The sequence below is a fragment of the Podarcis filfolensis genome (genome assembly GCF_964270895.1).
Source record: "Podarcis filfolensis genome assembly, chromosome: 13".
Taxonomy (NCBI): Eukaryota; Metazoa; Chordata; class Lepidosauria; order Squamata; family Lacertidae; genus Podarcis; species Podarcis filfolensis.
This window is the reverse complement of record NC_139615.1, coordinates 1585109-1603544: the sequence shown is the minus strand read 5'-3', so window position 1 is coordinate 1603544 and position 18436 is coordinate 1585109. Positions and strand designations below refer to the sequence as shown.

Sequence of the window (18436 nt, the reverse complement as noted above, 5' to 3'; positions counted from 1 at the left end):
AATAAAGATTGATGATTTTATATATATATATATATATATATATATATATATATATATATATATATATTTTTCCTCCTTCTTCCTCTGTCGGAGGCAGCTATGCTTCTGCAAACCAGTGGCTAGGAATAAACAAGGAGGGAGAGTTGCTGCTGTCGTTTCTGGGCCCTTTCAATTTGGGGTTCCCTTGGGGGCCACTGCAAGAGCAGGCGAACACCCACAAAACTCCCCATGAAGGGGCTGAGTACCCACAGTTTCTGTGCCACGGCTTTGCACGCTGCATGGCACCCACGGCCCTGGGGCACCCACAGTCCTGGGGCCAAGTTGTCACTCCTGCACTAACCCTAATCCTCCATACAGAGTTTTTGTCCCTGCCCCACAGGGCAGGCGCCTAAAGGCTCATTTCCCTTGTGCAGGATGATAACATTGTGTGAATGAATGAGGCTGTAATGAGACTGGGATGGGCTCAATGGCCTCTCAGAGATATCAGTGGATCTTTAAGGTCAAAAGATTCAGGATTTGCATTGGCAGGATCTTTGCAGCTGAGAGGTGAGGGATCCGCTGTTGCCTTTTGTGGTTCTCCAAGAAAGGTGACCTTGCCAACAAAGGTCCGTATAATTAAAGCTCTGGTTTTCCCAGTAGTGATGTGTGGAAGTGAGAGCTGGACCATCAAGAAGGCTGATTGCCAAAGAATGGATGCTTTTGAATTCTGGTGCTGGAGGAGACTCTTGAGAGTCCCATGGACTGCAAGAAGATCAAACCTCTCCATTCTGGAGGAAATCAGCCCTGAGTGCTACTGGAAGGACAGATACTGAAGCTGAGGCTCCAAAACTTTGGTCACCTCATGAGAAGAGAAGACTCCCTGGAAAAGACCCTGATGTTGGGAAAGATGGAGGGCACAAGGAGAAGGGGACGACACAGGACGAGATGGTGGGACAGTGTTCTCGAAGCTACCAGCATGAATCTGACCAAACTGGGGAGGCGGTGGAAGACAGGAGGGCCTGGCGTGCTCTGGTCCAGGGGGTCACGAAGAGGCAGACACGACTAAACGACTCAACAACAACAAGAAGAAAGGTGACTCCTCTTGTTGCTACCTGGCCAGGTGCAGGTGTTAGAGTCATATTATGCTCAGCCTGTGTGTGTGCAAAAAAAAAACCCCCAAAATATCACAGCTGTGATTCCTGCACTACAGGGGCGGGGTCCCTTCCAACTTTGCAATTCCGCAGTGACGAAAACTCACTCGGCACATGCTCAGAGGCAGCGCTGGAAGGTCCGGTTTGCAATCCTGGTGCTGTGCCCCTGAGTGTAATAAACCGAGCCCCGCATTGTTGTGGGCCAAGCTCCTTTTCACCCCAGATCGCTTGGTGCAGATAACACCAAGGTAACGGGTTTGATCCTCGTACGGGACAGAATTCCTATTAATTACACTCACGCAATAGTATTATTTTTTGGCGGTTTAATGTAAATTTGTACAAACAAATGAAAACTCATGCAAAAAACTGTAGAAATGACAGATGGAAAGGGGGGGAAGCGGTAGGGTGGGCGGGGCTTAAATACACGACGACGGTGGGCGTGGCTCCAAAATTAAAACCCATGCACCTCCCTCCCCCCTGAAGCAAAGATGCCTTCACATTTTAAATAGATTCTGCAGTATAGCTTTTTTTCTTCTTCTTTTGTCCATATGTTACAAATATTTACAGGAGGGGAGGCCAAGGTGGGGGGGCGGGTTGGAGATAGAGGGTGAGGGGGCTTTGGGGGTGGGGAGGGAGGGAGAGAGGGACCCCGTGAGATCCAGCAGCTCAGCCCTGGAGAGGCTAGATATGTACACTTGTGAAGAAGGAAGATGTACACAGGGGAAATTAGGCCGGCTTTTTTTGAGGGTGGGGGCGATTCAAAAGTGCATTGCGGGAGAGAGGAGGGGAGTGAGAGCAGGAAGGCGGGGCTTCTTCAATAAGGGGCACCGGAGCTGAGTGAGTAGAACACTTGCTTGGCATGCAGAAGGTTCAATCCCCAACAGAACCTCCAGGAAGGGCTGGGTGGGATCCCCTCTCTGGCTTGCAGGAGAGCCGCCGCTGCTGCCAGCCCGTGCAGGCAATACTAGCTGGGCCAACGGGAAGTGCCCTCGTGGCTCGTTGGCAGAGTAGGCATGCAGAAGGACCCTGGCAGCATCTCCCGAGTGCCGGAGCCTGAAATCCCCCAGAGCTGCTGCTTCTGCCGGTCAGTGTAGGCTGGATGGACCAATGGTCAGTGACTTGGAGGAGGGCCGCTGCAGCAGCACCTTGCCTCGCCTGCAGAAGGTCCCGGGTCCAATCCTGGCAGCGCCAAGCAGGGCTGCCTGAAACCCTGGTGGTGATGCTGCCGGCCAGTGCACGCAATACTGAGCCGAGTGGGTGCCCAGTGGCCTGGCTCAAGGGGAGGCAGATTCCTACGCAGCAAGGCCTGCGCACTCGGGGCTTGGAGGAGGAGGGGGCAGCTGCCTGCCCCCCCAAACGAAACCTCAGCTACTCTTCCCCTGCCCCACACGTGGGGGGTAAAAGGGGGGAGGGAAGCGGGGCAAAGACTTGGCACCGATGTAAGGCGAAGCGTGGGGGGCGGAGGGGGGAGGCACTGCAGGGCGCCCTCTGCACCCGCCACCCTGGAGGGGGGAGGGAGGGGGGAGGGAGAATGAGTTTGTCCCCCCCACTCAGCCAGTCTCTATTGCACAGTCCTGCTCCAGCTCCTTCTTCGCCTGGGCTTAAGACTCTCCTTCTCCGGCCGTGGGGCTCAGGGCGGGTGGGGGGCTAAGTGGCCAGGCCCCGCTTCTGTGAGGGCCCCTCCAGCTCCTCTCGCTGCTTGAGCTCCTTCATCCTGCAAGGAGAGACGGAGGGCAAGCGTGAGAAGCGTTCCTCCGCAGCGGGTTGGGATAGATGACCCTTGGGGTTCCCTTTCTGACTCCGCCATTCTTCCCATGCGGCTGATCCCGGAGCTGGGAGGGAGGCTCTGTCGGCATATGACACCTTATCTGCTCTGGCGACCAATTTGCTTCAGGGCCGAGTATATAAAGCCCTTAACAACTTGGGAAATTATGAGATACAATTCTATTATTCTATTCTTTTTTAAAAATTAATTTTTATTAATAATTTCAGCATAACAATTTATCAAAGACATATCATCCTCACCCCCCCTAATTTTCCCTCCCCAAGAATTTTCCCTTCCCTCAGCTCCTCTCTCTGGTTTTTCAGCACATGTTATTCTCCGCATATTATAAAATTGTAAAGATCCTTAAATGATCTGTCTATATGTTACCAATAATAAATTGTTTATTCAAAGCCTGCCAAGGAACCCGGTTCATCTATTATTCTATTCTATTCCCTCACTGTGAGAAGCAAAGCTACAGGGAACCAGGCAGAGGGCCTTCTTGGTGGTGGCGCCCTCCATCCCACCAGATGTCAAAGAGAACAACTACCTGACATTTAGAAGACATCTGAAGGCAGCCCTGTTCGGGGAATTTTTTAATGTGTGACATTATGTATTTTTAATCTTTGTTGGAAGCCGCCCACAGTGGCTGGGGAGACCCAGCCAGATGGGCAGGGTACAAATAATAACTAATAATAATAATAATAATAATAATAATAATAATAGTTAGTGGTGGTGCAGAGAGGCAGCCCCAAAGTGGCAGCAACCTTCCCTCGCTTACTCTGCAAACAGGACGAATGCCTACTGTCACCAGATCCTGTTTGACAACGTTGCATTTTGCAGAATCTTGTATAACGCTGAAAAAAATAATAATTACTACTACTGTTTTTAACGAATACCGGGACAGTCCACCCAAAGACTTTTAAGCCACCTAAGCCTGCCTCAGCTCCCTTCCTTCGGCCTTACCTGTGTCGGCAACGTCGCAGGAACCTCATGATCTTCCGAGCTGCCTGGTCTTGCTTCTTGGTTAGGAACGTTCCTCTGTTTGGGGGGGGGGGGAGAGAAAGAGAGAGCCGTGTGTTGGGAGGGGTGCTGGGTTCAAGGGAGCGAACATGTACTTGGCAATAGCGCAAAGGGACCCAGCTGTCTCCCTGGACCCCAGGATGAACGTGAGCCCGCCGTGTGATGCAGCAGCAACAAAAGCGAAGGCGATTAACACACTCTATGATCATATTACTGGTCTCTTCTGCCCCACTGGGAGTGCTGCGTCCAGTTCTGGGCACCCCAGTTGAAGAAGGAGATTGACAAAGGTGGAGCGGGTGCAGAGGCAGGCGACTGAGATGATCAAGGGTCTGGATACCAAGCCTGATGAGGAACGGTTGAAGGAGGAGGTGGGTATGACAGAGAGGAGATATGGTAGCCCTCTTCAAATATCTAAAGGGCTTTCCCATGGAAGAGGGAGCGAGAAACGAAATAAAAGGAGATTCTAGCTAAGCATTAGGGGAAACTTTCCTTTCCCCGTATGAACTGCCCCGTCGGATCCTGCAATCATCACCCGATGCCTTTCTTTGTCTGCCCCCTTCGCGAGAGCTCCAGAGGGCGGCAACACGAGAACGGGGCCTTTTTTTGTGGTGGCTCTCCATTTGTGGGACGCCCTCCCCAGGGAGCCTTGCTTGGCGTCTTCCTTGCCTATCTTTAGGTGGCACAAATGGGCCCTTGTATTTACGGGACCGCCTCTCCTGGTCTGCCTCGCAGAGGACCTTAAGGTCCATGAAGAACCATAGTTTAGAGGGCCCTAAGGAAGTCAGACTGTCCTCCACCAGGGCCAGGGCCTTCTCAGTGGTGGCTCCGACCTGGTGGAATGCTCTGTCCCAGGAGACCAGGGCCCTGCAGGATTTAACCTCCTTCCGCAGGGCCTGTAAGACAGAGCTATTCCGCCTGGCCTTTAATTTGAATTCAGCCTGATCTTTTATTCCCCTTCCTTCCCTCTCTCTCCCCTTTTTATGAAGATTACCCGCTGTGGGATCCCACAGCTAATTCTCCCCTGGCCTCCCCACTGGCCCAAATTCAACCAGCTGGCCCTGGGGATTATCTAATACTTATTGGATGGATTCCCGTAAATTGATTTCTGAACTTTGAATTTTATTGTTATTCATGTTTTTTATACTGTATTTAATGCTGCTTTTACAATTAAGTGTTTTAAATTTATTGTTAGCTGCCCTGAGCCTGGTTTTTGAACCAGGAAGGGCGGGGTATAAATAAAAACGTATTATTATTATTATTATTATTATTATTATTATTATTATTATTATACGAAACCTTTCTCTACAACCAGGCCTTTGGGCGGATTAACATTCTATGGCCTTTAAAATGTGTTTGCAGGGGGTGGGGAAATATTAAGGGCAGGATACAAATTGAAAACAAACAAACTACCAGCAAGATAAACAAACAAACTAATAAATAAAATTAGAAATGTAAGACTAGGCCAGATCCCCCTGCTTGGCCTTCGGTCAGCTGGCAGGAAAGGGCAGTCATGAGCCATTCATTCCCCGGGGCTCAGAGAAGGGGCGGTTTGGTCCTCCCTCAAAAGGCAGAAGACTAGCCAAGTTTCCAGTCCCTAGAGAGCATCGGAAAAAAGGCCGCGCGGTCAAGCCCAGAGGGAAGGAGAGGAATGACCTCGCAGAGTCTAAAATTACTACTCGGTCTCAGCCGGGGCGGATAATATCGCACTCGGTCGTGGCAGGAAGCTGGCCGGAGAGAGGCCGGCTGCGGGAAGGATGCTGGGGCCGTGAGCGGTCAGGCGGGGGCCGCACCAGGGCTTTACTTTGGTGGGCGCTCAGGGGGGTGGGCTCCCTCCCTCTCTCCCTCCTGATGCTGGAAGACTCGGTAAGGAGGAGAGAAAGTCCTCCTTCCCATAGCACTGCAGGGTTCAACTGCGGAACTCTCTCCCACTGGAAGCAGCCAGGGCCGCCAAATCAAAAGCGGATAGGATATATACAAGGAGGAGGAGAGGGCTATCAGGGCCTTTTGGCCTCCAAGGCTGAAATGCTTCTGGATCCCAGCTGCTGGAGGGGGATAGGGGCCGTTGACAAGTTCAGCCCAGCAACTGCCTCTAAGGATATTTCTCAATTTGAGGCTTTTAAATGGTTTTCTACAGACTGTGATTTTTTATGCATTGTGACTCGCTGTTATTTTGACCGATTATACGGTGCACATCGCCGCCGGAAACAGACAGGTGCCAGCAGAATAAAGAGTTTAGCAATTGATTATTAGAGTGAGATTCTGTCTGATTATTGTTTGCGGATATTCCGAGAATTAATTTTGTTGTGGGCTATTATATTCTAATGGATTATTGTGCATTACTTTATTGGATATGCCAGCTGTTTCTTCTAAATGTATGTTTTCATGGCTTTTTTTTTATACCTCGGGCTGAAGTAGCTTTGGGATAAGTATTTTCGGGTTCCACGCTGCGGCGACCCAGAAGTAACGGAGCACGTTACTTCCAGGTTTCGCCGCTCGCACATGCGCAGGTGGTCAAAATGACGTCACACGCATGCGCAGAAGCGGTGAATTGCGACCTGCGGGCACATGTTGCGTTCGCTTCTGGATGCGAATGGGGCTCCAGAACGGATCCAGTTCGCATCCAGAGGTACCACTGTACTGTATTGGATCGGATTGTTATAAGGCCTTTGCTGCGTGTTTTCTTGTTTCTTCGGCTCGTAAACTGCCTTGTGCATAGTCAGTGGTTTTTTCCTGGGGGGACGCATACCCCTAAACATTTTGTGAATCTAAGTTTGTCCTCACTGAGGGGCAGTATTTCAATATGAGTAGGAAAATGAGAGTACCCCTAAACATATTTTAAGGGGAAAAAAGCACTGTTCATAGTAATGCAGTAGACCAGGGGTAGGCAAACTAAGGCCCGGGGGCTGGATCCGGCCCAATCGCCTTCTAAGTCCAGCTTGCGGACAGTCTGGGAATCAGCATGTTTTTACATGAGTAGAATGTGTGCTTTTATTTAAAATGCATCTCTGGGTTATTTGTGGGGCATAGGAATTCGTTCATATTCTTTTTCCAAAATATAGCCCGGCCCCCCACAAGGTCTGAGGGACGGCGGACCGGCCCCCAGCTGAAAAATTTTGGAATTTAAGACACCCCCACCAAGCGCGGGAGCCCTTTCTCATTCCTTGCGAAGCGGGACACCCGGTTCTCTTTAGGGATTTGTCGCTACAGACGTTACACGGACGACACTGATCTTTTGAACGGAGGCAGCCAACGCGGGCGCTCTCTCCCGGATCCCCCCTCCACCACTGCCCACCTTTCTGGGGGACCCAGGCGTCCGGGCACCCACTTGATCTTCTGCTGCATGGCGGCAGAGGCCCGTCTCCCCTGCTTCAGCTTCTCATACTCCTTGTAGCTGCGGTAGTACTGCTGGATCAGGACCGCGGCGCGGCGGCTCTGCTGGAACTTCTTCTGCTCGTAGTAGCTGCGGAACTTGCTCTGGATCAAGATGGCCGCTTGGGTCATCTTCTTATACAGGGCGTACTGACCGGAGAGAGGGAAGCAGGAAGCGGTTATTCAGGGAGACCCGTCTCCAAACTGACACCCCCAAACGCCCCAGGGAAGCCAGGCTGTGCCGGATACCTCCCCACCAACCAACCACATCAGCACCTTTTCAACCATTAGAGCGGGTTGGGCTAGATGACCTTTGGGGGTCCCTTGCAACTCTATGGTTCCAGGATCCATCCACATGGAATTGAGCCCACAAGGGAGCAACTTGCTCAGAGGTCAGGTGGCCACCTGTCAGGGATTCTCGCGTTGCAGGGGGTTGGACTAGATGTCCTTTGGGGGTCCCTGCCGCTCAAGAATTCAGCACAATTCAGGAATTCTGTCCATCCTCCTCCACGAACTGTGGAGATGAGCTTCTCCCTGGGTGCTTCTCCCTGGGTGCAGCAAGGCCGTCCATCCCCCCAAACCGCCTGCAGCTGTCAGATGAGGACTCGGGAGTCCAGGGTTTGAATCCCCATTAGGTCATGGGGTGACCTTGGGCCAGGAACTACCTCTTTGCCTAGCCTACCCCACAGGGTTGTTGTGTGGATTAAACGAGGAGGGGGGAGGGACGAGAACCAAAGGTGCCCCTTTGAGTTCCTTGGAGGAACAGGTGGCATATACTGTATTTTTCGCTCCATAAGACGCACTTTTTTCTTCCTAAAAAGTAAGGGGAAATGTCTGTGCGTCTTACAGAGCGAATGTGTGGTCCCTGGAGCCAAACTGCAGGGGAGAAAAGCAGATTGTGCTTTTTTTTTTTTGAAAGAGGGAAGGGGGTGTTGAAACAAAGCCGCTGATCGTTTGCCGATCGGGGAGAGAGATAAGGGAGGCTAGAGATAAAGGAGGCTGCCTGGGATGGGGGAGGTAAAGACAGCAAACTTGCAAAGGGCGGAAACAGGAAGACCAAAGCAATAAGGAGAGAAATTAGAAGAAAAGGAGGAGCAAAAAACTGCTCCAGGCTAAGGAAAAGACACTAAGGCAAACAAGAGGGAAGGGAGTGTTGAAAGGAAGCAGCTGATTGGTGGGATCGGGAGAGAGATAAGGGTGGAGGCTGCCTGGGAGGGGGGAGGTAAAAGCCCATGCATCCTCAGGATTTTTGCATTGGTTCACCCCAAATTCACCATCAGATCACATAGCATGCCCATGGCTACAGCCTGCACCAAAAAAATCACGCACCCACTGTTTCGTGGGGCCGCAATGGCGCAAAAACGTGGTTACAAAGTACAGATCCACATGGATCCTCAGGATTTTTGCATTGGGTCACCCCAAATTCACCATCAGATCACATGTCTGTGGCCGCAGCATGAACCACAAAAATGATACGTCCACTGTTTCGTTCAGAATATTTTTTTTCCTTGTTTTTTTCCTCTAAAAACTAGCTGCATCTTATGGCCAGGTACGTCTTACGAAGAGAAAAATAAGGTAATTGCAAGAGGTCAGTCACCTGGAAAAGGTTTCGCTGGGCTCCCCAGTGGAATCAAGGGCAGATATTCCCCTCCCCTTGAAAGCAGGCGCAAGCTCCCCCCTGCTACACACACACACACACACACACACACACACACACACACACACGGCCCCCTCCTCTCCTCTTTTACCTTCAGGGCAATCCAGGTTAGCTTGCAAGACAGAGAGAAATAACAAGAGCAGGTTAGTTTGTGGGGCGGCGGGCTGCTAGCGTGGGTGTGCCGGCGCCACCCAGGGAAAAAGAGCCTAGCGGTGGGTCAGGCTAGATGACCCCTGGGGGTCCCTTTGGTTTCGGCAGTTCTACCATTTCCCTCGGAGCAACCCCACACCTCTCCCCACGTTCTCCCTCCCGGCTGGGCCTTACCTGCTTGTACTTCCGGTAGCACCGCTGGATGACGGCGGCTGCCATCTCCTGCTGCTCCTTCAGCCGGCGACCCTGCCAGAAACCGAGGGGGGGGGAGAGAGAGAAAGGCAGGCCAGGTGAGACCCCCGATGCAGACCCCCTCCAAGGAGCACAAGGGAAGGCGGAGGCTCCAGGTGGTGGCTGGGACAGGTAGGGTGGAAGTCCTGGAGGTCAACATTAGGGGGCGCCAGCAAGTTTTGTCACTGGGAGAGGCAGCCTGTGACAACCTCCAGGTTATGAGGAAGGAGGCAGAAGAGGAGTTCGTAAATCTCAGGGACTTAGCCAACACACTTCTCTCCACCTCAGTCATTTTTTTTAATGGACTTCCTGGCTTTCCTGGTTAATTCTGTGTCCAGGGCAGCTGTCTACCAGCTCCATCTGGTGCGCAGGGTGAGACCCTACCTGCCTGCAGACTGTCTGGCCAGAGTGGCGCATGCTCTAGTTATCTCCCGCTTGGACTACTGCTATGCGCTCTACGTGGGGCTACCTTTGAAGGTGACCCAATTCTAGCCTCATCAGGTATTGATTATGATATAAAAATCTGGCCCCCACTAGTAGAATCCAGAATTTTTAATCGGAAACTTGCTGATGAGGTTATAACTCGAAATGAATTAATGCTGGACGAAACCAGAAACACAATCTATAGTCAGTCCTTTCTCTGATTAGCATTCTCTGGTCTTTTAGATGTGTTTGTGGGAGAGAGGTTATTGGTCATTTGTGTATTTTATCTTGCATTTTTATGCTGTGAACAGCCCTGAGATCTACGAGGGAAGGGCGGTATGCAAATTTTAAAATAATAACAATAATAATATTGCCTTAGACTATGACTGTTTGCTGCAGGCTAGAGACTTTCCAACTGTGAAATCTGAGCTGTTCTGCAAGAGCCACCAAATACTGCACTAGAGGGACGAGAGGCAGCGTGGTATAGCAGTTAGTGAGTGTCAGGCTATTTTTATTATATATTTATTCATACCCTGGCGGGGACTCAAGTCGGCTTATGGATGAAAACGAGAACAGCTTAAAACATAGGAAAATAAGAATTAGAAAACAATTTAACATTCGTAGAATTAAAACTACAGTATGTGTGTGTGTGTAAAGTCTATTAAAACCATACAAATAATTGCAATAAAGAAAGCCCTATGATCTGGGTTCGAATCCCACTCAGCCACGAAGCTCGCAGTCTCCATCTCTCAGCCTAGCCCGCCTCACAGGCTTGTTGTGAAGAAGAAAGGGGTAGGAAGAGAACCACGTACCCGCGCACCCCAGTGCCCAGTCTCCAAGAGGGGATGGCTAGATGCTTGTTGGGGTGGGCATGGTCCCCATCCGCCAAAGCGCCTCCCTGGACCAGACCTACCTTGTATTTGCGAAAGGCGGTCTGGATGATTTTGGCCGCCTCGTAGAGCTCCCGCTGCTCGTGGTCCGACAAGGTCAGCAAGGCGAAGTCGCTCTCCATCTTCCCGTTGGCGGAGGCGTTGAGGAACTCGGCCCAGCTGGCCGCCGTGGGGGGCGGGGGGAGGCGGTCAAAGGACAGCTCCCCCAGCGGGGAGGGCAGGGGGCTCAGGCAGGAGTGGCCGGAGGGGGAGGACGCCAGGGACCTGGAAGAGAAATTGGGGGGGGAGACGGCGGCGAAGGGTCAGCAACGAGCTGATATCGCGGAAGGCAGAATCGGGACTCCAGAGGACCAGAATGGACTGGAGAGCTGGGCCAAAACGAACGAAATGAACCCCGGAAGAACCAGGGGTACAAATACAGGGTGGGGGACACTTGGCTCAGCAGCCCATGTAAAAAGGATCTGGGGGTCTGAAGAGACCACAAGCCGAACATGAGCCAATAGTGTGTTGCAGCAGCAAAAAAGTGAACGCTGTTCTAGGCTGCATCAGAAGCTGAGTGTCCCGACCAAGGGAAGTAATAGTTCTGCTCTATCCCTGAGGACGCGGGTGGCGCTGTGGGTTAAACCACTGAGCCTAGGGCTTGCTGATTGGAAGGTCGGTGGTTCAAATCCCCGCGACGGGGTGAGCTCCTGTCGTTCGGTCCCAGCTCCTGCCAACCTAGCAGTTCGAAAGCACGTCAAAGTGCAAGTAGATAAATAGGCACCGCTCCGGCGGGAAGGTAAACGGCGTTTCCGTGCGCTGCTCTGGTTCGCCAGAAGCGGCTTAGTCCTGCTGGCCACATGACCCGGAAGCTGTACGCCGGCTCCCTCGGCCAGTAAAGCGAGATGAGCGCCGCAACCCCAGAGTCGGCCACGACTGGACCTAATGGTCAGGGGTCCCTTTACCTATTCCGCCTTAGTCAGACCACATTTGGAATACTGTGTCCAATTCTGGGCGCCACAATTTATGAAGGATGTTGACAAACTGGAAGGTGTGCAGAGGAGGGTGACCAAGATGATCAAGGGCCTGGGAACCAAGCCTGATGAGGAATGGTTGAAGGAGTTGGGGATGTTTAGCCAGGAAAAGAGGAGACTGAGAGGAGCTATGATAGCCATCTTCACTTATCTCAAGGGCTATCACGTGGAAGAGGGAGCAAGCTTGTTTTCTGCTGCTCAGGAGGGAAGGATTTGAACTCGTGGCTTCAAATGGCAAAAGAAAGGATATTCTGTAGCCTGCAGCATTCCTCAGATGAAAATAGGGACATTCTGTTCTACATCAATATCATTGCTAGTTGGTTGTACTTATTGATTTAGGGTTCTCTTTTTCAAAATGCAATACAGTACAGTGGTACCTCAGTTTAATAACAGCTGTTTACGAATTATTCGGTTTATGAACTCTGCAAAACCAGAAGCAGTGTCCCGGTTTGCAAACTTTACCTCGGTCTAAGAACTGAATCCGAACGGTGGAAGGGCACCAGCGGCGGGAGGCCTCGTTAGGGAAAGCGCGCCTCAGTTTAAGAACGGTTTCGGTTTAAGAACGGAATTCCGGAACGGATTAAGTTCGTAAACCGAGGTACCACTGTACATAAATTCAAAGATGTTTAAAATACTGCTGTTTTCTGTGTTTCCTCTAATAAACGTTGCACTTGCCCAGAAGGAAAGGATTAGCATTTAGGGGAAATCCATCTAATAAACATTAGATAACCCACAGGGCTAGCTGGCAGAATTGGTCCTACTTGGGCCAGCAAGGAGGCCAGGGGAGAATTAGCTGTGGGGTCTCAGAGCGGGTGATCTTCATAAAAAGGGGAAGGGGAGGGAAGGAAGGGGAATAAAAGATCAGGCTAAGTTCAAATTGAAAGCTAAGCAGAATAGTGCTGTCTTACAGGCCCAACGGAAGGAGGTTAAATCCTGCAGGGCCCTGGTCTCCTGGGACAGAGCATTCCACCAGGTCGGAGCCACCACTGAGAAGGCCCTGGCCCTGGTGGAGGACAGTCTGACTTCCTTAGAGCCCAGGACCTCTAAACTATGGTTGTTCATGGACCTTAAGGTCCTCTGCGGGGCAGACCAGGAGAGGCAGTCCCGTAAATACGAGGGCCCTAAGCCACAAAGGTCTTTAAAAGCTGTTCAACAGGGGAATGGACTCCCTTAGAAGGACGCGGTGGGCTCTCCTTCGCTGGAGGTTTTTAAACAGAGCTTGGGTGCCCATCGGTCAGGGATTCTTCAGCTGCAATCCCTGCACTGCAGGGGGGTGGACTAGAGAACCTCTGGGGGACCCCTCTCCACTCCACAATTCTCTGATTCTTTGACTTCTCACCTGAAGGTGGGGGATCTGCAATGCCTGGGAGAGGAGAAGCCCGCCGTGCCCACCCGCTTAGGAGGAAGGGAGACGCTTACCTTCGCTGGGAGAAGTTGGGCAGCTGGTCCACGTTCTCCAGGTAGCTGGCGAGCCAGGTCATGGTCTCGTTCAGCCCCAGGTTCCCCGGGCGCTCGCGGAGGGGCGCCTCGGAGGAGCTGAAATCCTCCTGCTTGATACGCTCGGGCGTCGCCTCGATGATCTGCTTGGCCAAAGTGATCATGTCCACCTGGCCGGGGGCCGGAGAAGAGAAAGAGGCCGTTGGTGCCAGGGTACCTTTGGTGGTACACTTAATGCATCCCTATCCCATGATTTTCTCCAAGCAGCTCAAAGTGGCATGAGCATTATTCTTCATTTCATCCCCGCCACAACGACCCTGCAAGGGTCGTATTCCTGCACTGCCGGAGGTGGACTAGATGACTTTGGGGGTCCCTCTGCAATTCTAGGTTAGCCTGAGAGAGGCAGTGTGCCGCACCCAGCGAGCTTCACGGCCACCGAGTTGAACCCTGGTCTCTCCTTAGTCCTCAGCGAATCCCCACAACAACCCTGCAAGGTCAGCCGAGAGAGGCAGTGATTGGCCCCCAAGGTCACCCAAGCGAGCTTCGTGGCAGAGGGGAGGATTTGAACCCAGATCCTAGCCTAACACTAACCACTACACCACCACTGCCTCTCTGACGAGAAGAGACAAGGACCCTGGACCTTGAACAGTTGACTGTTCAGTGGTGGAATGGATGACCTCAGAAGGAGGCAGATCCGGGGTATTTTAAAGCAGGATGGCCATCTGCTAGGAATCATTTGGCTGCAGTTCCTGTATCGCAAGCGGGGTTGGACTGGATGACCTTTGGAGGTCCCTTCCAACCCGACGGTGCTATGATTTTAGGCCCACAGAAGGCGGTGGACTCCAAATGACAATCATAATAACAAACAGAAAGTTGGGGTTTTTAAAGCCGAGGTTACACGGCTGTGATTTCTGCGTGGCAGGGGGTTGGACTGGATGACCTTTGGGGAACCCCCTCCCTGCTCTACGGTCCCAAGGTGTGCACCTGCAGGACGTCCGTGGCCGGCAGGTACTCCTCGTTCTCGGCGTTCTCGCCGTAGCCCAGCAGCTCCGGCTCCAGGTCTGGTTCGGGGGCTCCCGCGTGGGCCCCCACCTCGTCGTAGTCCATGAAGAAGGGGGCGGCGTGGGGCAGGGCGTGGGCCGGGCTGGGGCTCTCCCGCAGGTACCAGCCGGCGATGCTCTCGGGGACCGGGGCCTGGCAGACGTCCATGGCCCCCTCCGCTTCGGGGCTGTAGGCGGGGGATTCCCGCAGGGCCGATCCGCTGGAGTAGGCCGAGGTGATGGAGACGGAGCCCTCGGAGAGCTCGGAGGGGGACGAGACCCCACTGGCGGTGCTCAGCCCTGCGGAAGGAAGGGGAGGCGTGAGAGAAGGGTCTCGCCAGCCTGGCTCCCCCCCAACAGAGTGGGAGAGGGCGGCTCTTGTGTTCGAATCCTGCCTGCTGGGTTCCCCACGGGGGCAACTGCTTGGCCACCTTGGGAACATGGAGGACCACGTGGTCCATTGGTCTGATCCACAGACAGGAGTCTTAATCTGAATTGGGCCTGCCATTTTTTCCACTTTCTGCTTTTCCTCTTTCTTCCCAATAGCTCTATGGTTTTATCTTTTTCCATAAGCTGCCTTGAGGGATTGTAATTTTAAAAAATAAATAAAATCAAACAGGGTGCAACTTTGATGAAATAAAACAAATAAATATGCCCCGAATCCCTGCATCGCAGGGGGTTGGACTACATGACCCTCGGGTTCCCTTCCAACACTATAAATAATAATAATAATAATCTATGATTTATACCCCACCCATCTGGCTAGGTTTCCCCAGCCTCTGTGGGCGGCTCCCAGCAGAATATAAAAAGCACAATAATACATCAAACATGAAAAACTTCCCTGAACAGGGCTGCCTTCAGATGTCTTCTGAAAGTCAGAAAGTTGTTTATTTCCTTGACATCTGGTGGGAGGGCGTTCCACAGGGCGGGTGCCACCACCGAGAAGGCCCTCTGCCTGGTTCCCTGTAGCTTTGCTTCTCGCAGTGAGGGAACCGCCAGAAGGCCCTCGGAGCTGGACCTCAGTGTCCGGGCTGAAGGATGGGGGTGGAGACGCTCCTTCAGGTCTACTGGGCCGAGGCCGTTTAGGGCTTTAAAGGTCAGCACCAACACTTTGAATTGTGCTCGGAAACGTACTGGGAGCCAATGTACTATCTAGTTCTAGGTTTCTATATCATCTCCCAACATTCAGCTTCCATTGGATTTCCAAGGGAGAGAGGGAGGAAAACCTCTTTCCATCCAAACCAGGCATATGTTTATAATCCCCTATCGTGTTTCCCCTTTATTTGCTTTTCCTTTAAACCAGCGTTTCCCAAACTTGGGTCTCTGGCTGTTTTGGGACTGCAACTCCCATCATCCCTGACCACCAGTCTTGCTAGCTAGGGATGATGGGAGTTGTAGTCCAAAAACAGCTGGAGGCCCAAGTTTGGGAAACACTAAAGGTAAAGGGACCCCTGACCATTTAGTCCAGTCGCGGACGACTCTGGGGTTGCGGCGCTCATCTTGCTTTACTGCCGAGGGAGCCGGCGTACAGCTTCCGGATCATGTGGCCAGCATGACTAAGCTGCTTCTGGCGAACCAGAGCAGCGCATGGAAACGCCGTTTACCTCCCCACCAGAGTGGTACCTATTTATCTACTTGTGCTGGTGTGCTTTCAAGCTGCTAGGTTGGCAGGAGCAAGGACCGAACAACGGGAGCTCACCCCGTCGCAGGGATTCGAACCACCGACCTTCCGACCGGCAAGTCCTAGGCTCTGTGGTTTAACCCACAGCGCCACCTGTGTCCCACCTTGGGAAACACTACTCTAAACCAAAAAGCCCCCTAAGGCGGCCGAAGCCCTTTTTCAGCCCAGGTGGATGCCACTGAACGTGAAACGTAGTTTTTCTAAAAAACGGGGCAGCCGGCCCCTGCGCCTACCTGTGTCTGGACTGGCCGAGAGCGGGGAGGGGATGTGCAGGGCTTCTGCCGGCCTGCGTGGGCAACTGCCGGCCTTCGCGGGACCCCCGGAGACGTCCAGGAGCGGCTCCATGGCCGGCTGTGGTTCCAGGCGCTCCTCCTGGCGCTGCAGTTCCTCCAGGGCTGTGGCCAGCTTGACGTGGCCCCGGGAGCGAGCCACGGTGAGCGGGAGGCGCCCTAAGGAGTCAGGGATGGCGAGGGCGTTGCTGTTCCATCGGTAGAGGAGCTGGGCGGCTTCTAGGTGGCCCAGGGCGCAGGCCCACATCTAGCGGAAGAGAGGTGGGGGGAAACACGGGGTGGAATTAAGAGGGTGAGCGCGGGTGCAACTTGTGTGCATGGGGTGGGATTAGGTGGCACCCAAGAGGGCAGGGGCGCAGATGAAGAGGATGGACTTTTCGGAGCTAGCTGACCTGACTGGAAGAATCCGCGACCAGAAAGAAGAGGAGTTTCAAGAGGACTGGAGGAAATTTAAGGACCGTTTGAATAAATATTGCAATATAGAAAATTAGAAATTACCAGGCCTAGGATTAAACTAAGTTATAATTAAATAAATGGGATTTAGAATATTAAGAAACGTAAGTAAGATGGACTATACTTGAAGATTGTTTTAGTTCAATAATGATATTGGAAAGCTGTTACTTTCAACTACAAGGAAACTCGGAACGGAGGGACTAGAGGAAGTCAACCAAGATGTTTAAAAGGTTGGATTTGTAAAGAATTAAGTTTGTTGTTATTGTTTATCTGTTTATTGTTCCTTTTTCTCCTCTTTCGTTCATTGATGTATTTTTCTTTTTTCTGTTTTTGCGTGTCATTCTGCTTCGTGGTTTTTGTTATTATTGTGGAAAATCTAATAATTTTTTTAGAAAAAAAATTAGAGAGCAGGGGCACAGGGCAGCAGACGCCCCACACAGCAGAGCTGTCATTGGCTTCAATAAGCAAGTTCCTGGCCCTCTTGGAGGAAAGCACACGGGGCAGGAACTGGGCAGCGGCTCTTAGCAGGAGCAGGGAGTTAGTCCTTGCTGCCCCGACCCAAATCCATAGCTGTCAACTTTTCCCTTTTCTCGCGAGGAATCCTATTCGGAATAAGGGAATTTCCCTTTTTAAAAAAGGGAAACGTTGACAGCTATGCCAAATCGAGACCCACCTGTGAGCGGATTGCTTACAGGTGTAGCCTCGGCATGGGCAAATTTCGTTATAAATTTGGAACTCATTTACGCAAAACACGGCAGGTTGAAAATTGTAATTTTTAGAAATTGTTATAGTGATATACTATACCAGGGATGTCCAACTTTCAAGAGATTGTGATCTACTCCCACTATAAAGAACTGCGTAGATCACTGGAAGTGATCTACCCATGGGAACAGCCAAAGTTGTTCAGCTTTTAGGGGGGCATCAATCAGGGATCGACCAGGACATCCCTGTACTATTTATTCTCTTTCTTTTTATCCTTTTTAATTTTTTAAAAAACACTTTTAACATGTTGTATTTAAATGATAATAATAAAAGCTGTTCTTTCGCTAAAAAACCCCACCCCTTTTATGTGTTGTATTTTGATTATGATAACGATAATACATTGTTATTTCACTTTAAAAAACCCCACCTTTTATGTGTTGTATTTCAATGGTAATAATAAAAAACACATTCCTGTGGACCCCAAACTCCACCTGCACCCCCTGCGCTCCAGCCACAGGAAAGCTGGAGGGAGATGGCGAGGGAGGAAAGGTCTTAAGTGAGATTTCGCATCTGGAACAGGTGATGGGTCACAGCGGGTTGGGCTAGATGACCTATGGGGGTCCCTTCCAACTTTTTGATTCCACGAGAAGTGGGATTGCAGAGATGCTGTTTTCCAGGGTGAGTGGGTATCTTCAGGTTCATGCTGTTTGAGCCCCCCACCCCGCTCCGCTCTCAAGGGTCAACTCACCAGGGGGGTGCAGGAGAAATGGTCCACGTTGAGAGGGTCCACTTCCTGCTCCAGGTCGAGGCTCTGGGCGTTGAGGTTCCTGAGGGGAAGGAATCAGGTCAGGCTCAGGGAGGGAGCGGGGGGGGGGGGCGGTCAGGCCAGCAACAGCCTCGCCTCCAGTCCCAGTGAATTGCGCTGGAAAAGGAAGTGCTTCTGTGCGCGACACGCAATTGGCACATGGAACTCATTGCCACGGGAAAGCCACGAGCACAGCTGGCTCTCAAAAAAAGCAGAGGGAAGAATCTAGGCTACTCTTTTAACACCCTGAACTGCTAGTAATGTAAGGAAGCACCTTAGATATAATAATAAAAATAAAAATAAAATAATAATAATACCCTGCCCATCTGAATGATGGAAGGGATGGAGCGACTCGAGGGCATCCAGTGAAGCTGAGAGTT

The 18436-nt window shown here is 51.7% G+C and overlaps 1 protein-coding gene across 9 annotated transcripts in view; it reads right to left on the bottom strand.

Annotated features, from left to right (window-relative positions):
* Positions 1-1729: 1729 nt before the first annotated feature.
* The window catches only part of CAMTA2 (calmodulin binding transcription activator 2), a 59802-nt gene continuing 43095 nt past the window's right edge, over positions 1730-18436 (bottom strand). For 4 of the 9 annotated variants that reach the window (XM_083580785.1, XM_083580783.1, XM_083580784.1 and 1 more), the window contains exons 14-23: positions 18000-18078; positions 16040-16343; positions 14070-14425; positions 13068-13255; positions 10659-10899; positions 9266-9337; positions 9033-9053; positions 7208-7434; positions 3859-3933; positions 1730-2844 (exon numbers count right to left, since the gene is read on the bottom strand). In XM_083580785.1, the coding sequence (XP_083436911.1) occupies positions 2778-2844; positions 3859-3933; positions 7208-7434; positions 9033-9053; positions 9266-9337; positions 10659-10899; positions 13068-13255; positions 14070-14425; positions 16040-16343; positions 18000-18078 (1630 nt within the window). In that variant the 3' untranslated portion in view covers positions 1730-2777. The remainder of the gene's footprint in view (positions 2845-3858; positions 3934-7207; positions 7435-9032; positions 9054-9265; positions 9338-10658; positions 10900-13067; positions 13256-14069; positions 14426-16039; positions 16344-17999; positions 18079-18436) is intronic. The other 5 variants (XM_083580789.1, XM_083580787.1, XM_083580791.1 and 2 more) reach the window with 5 other exon arrangements.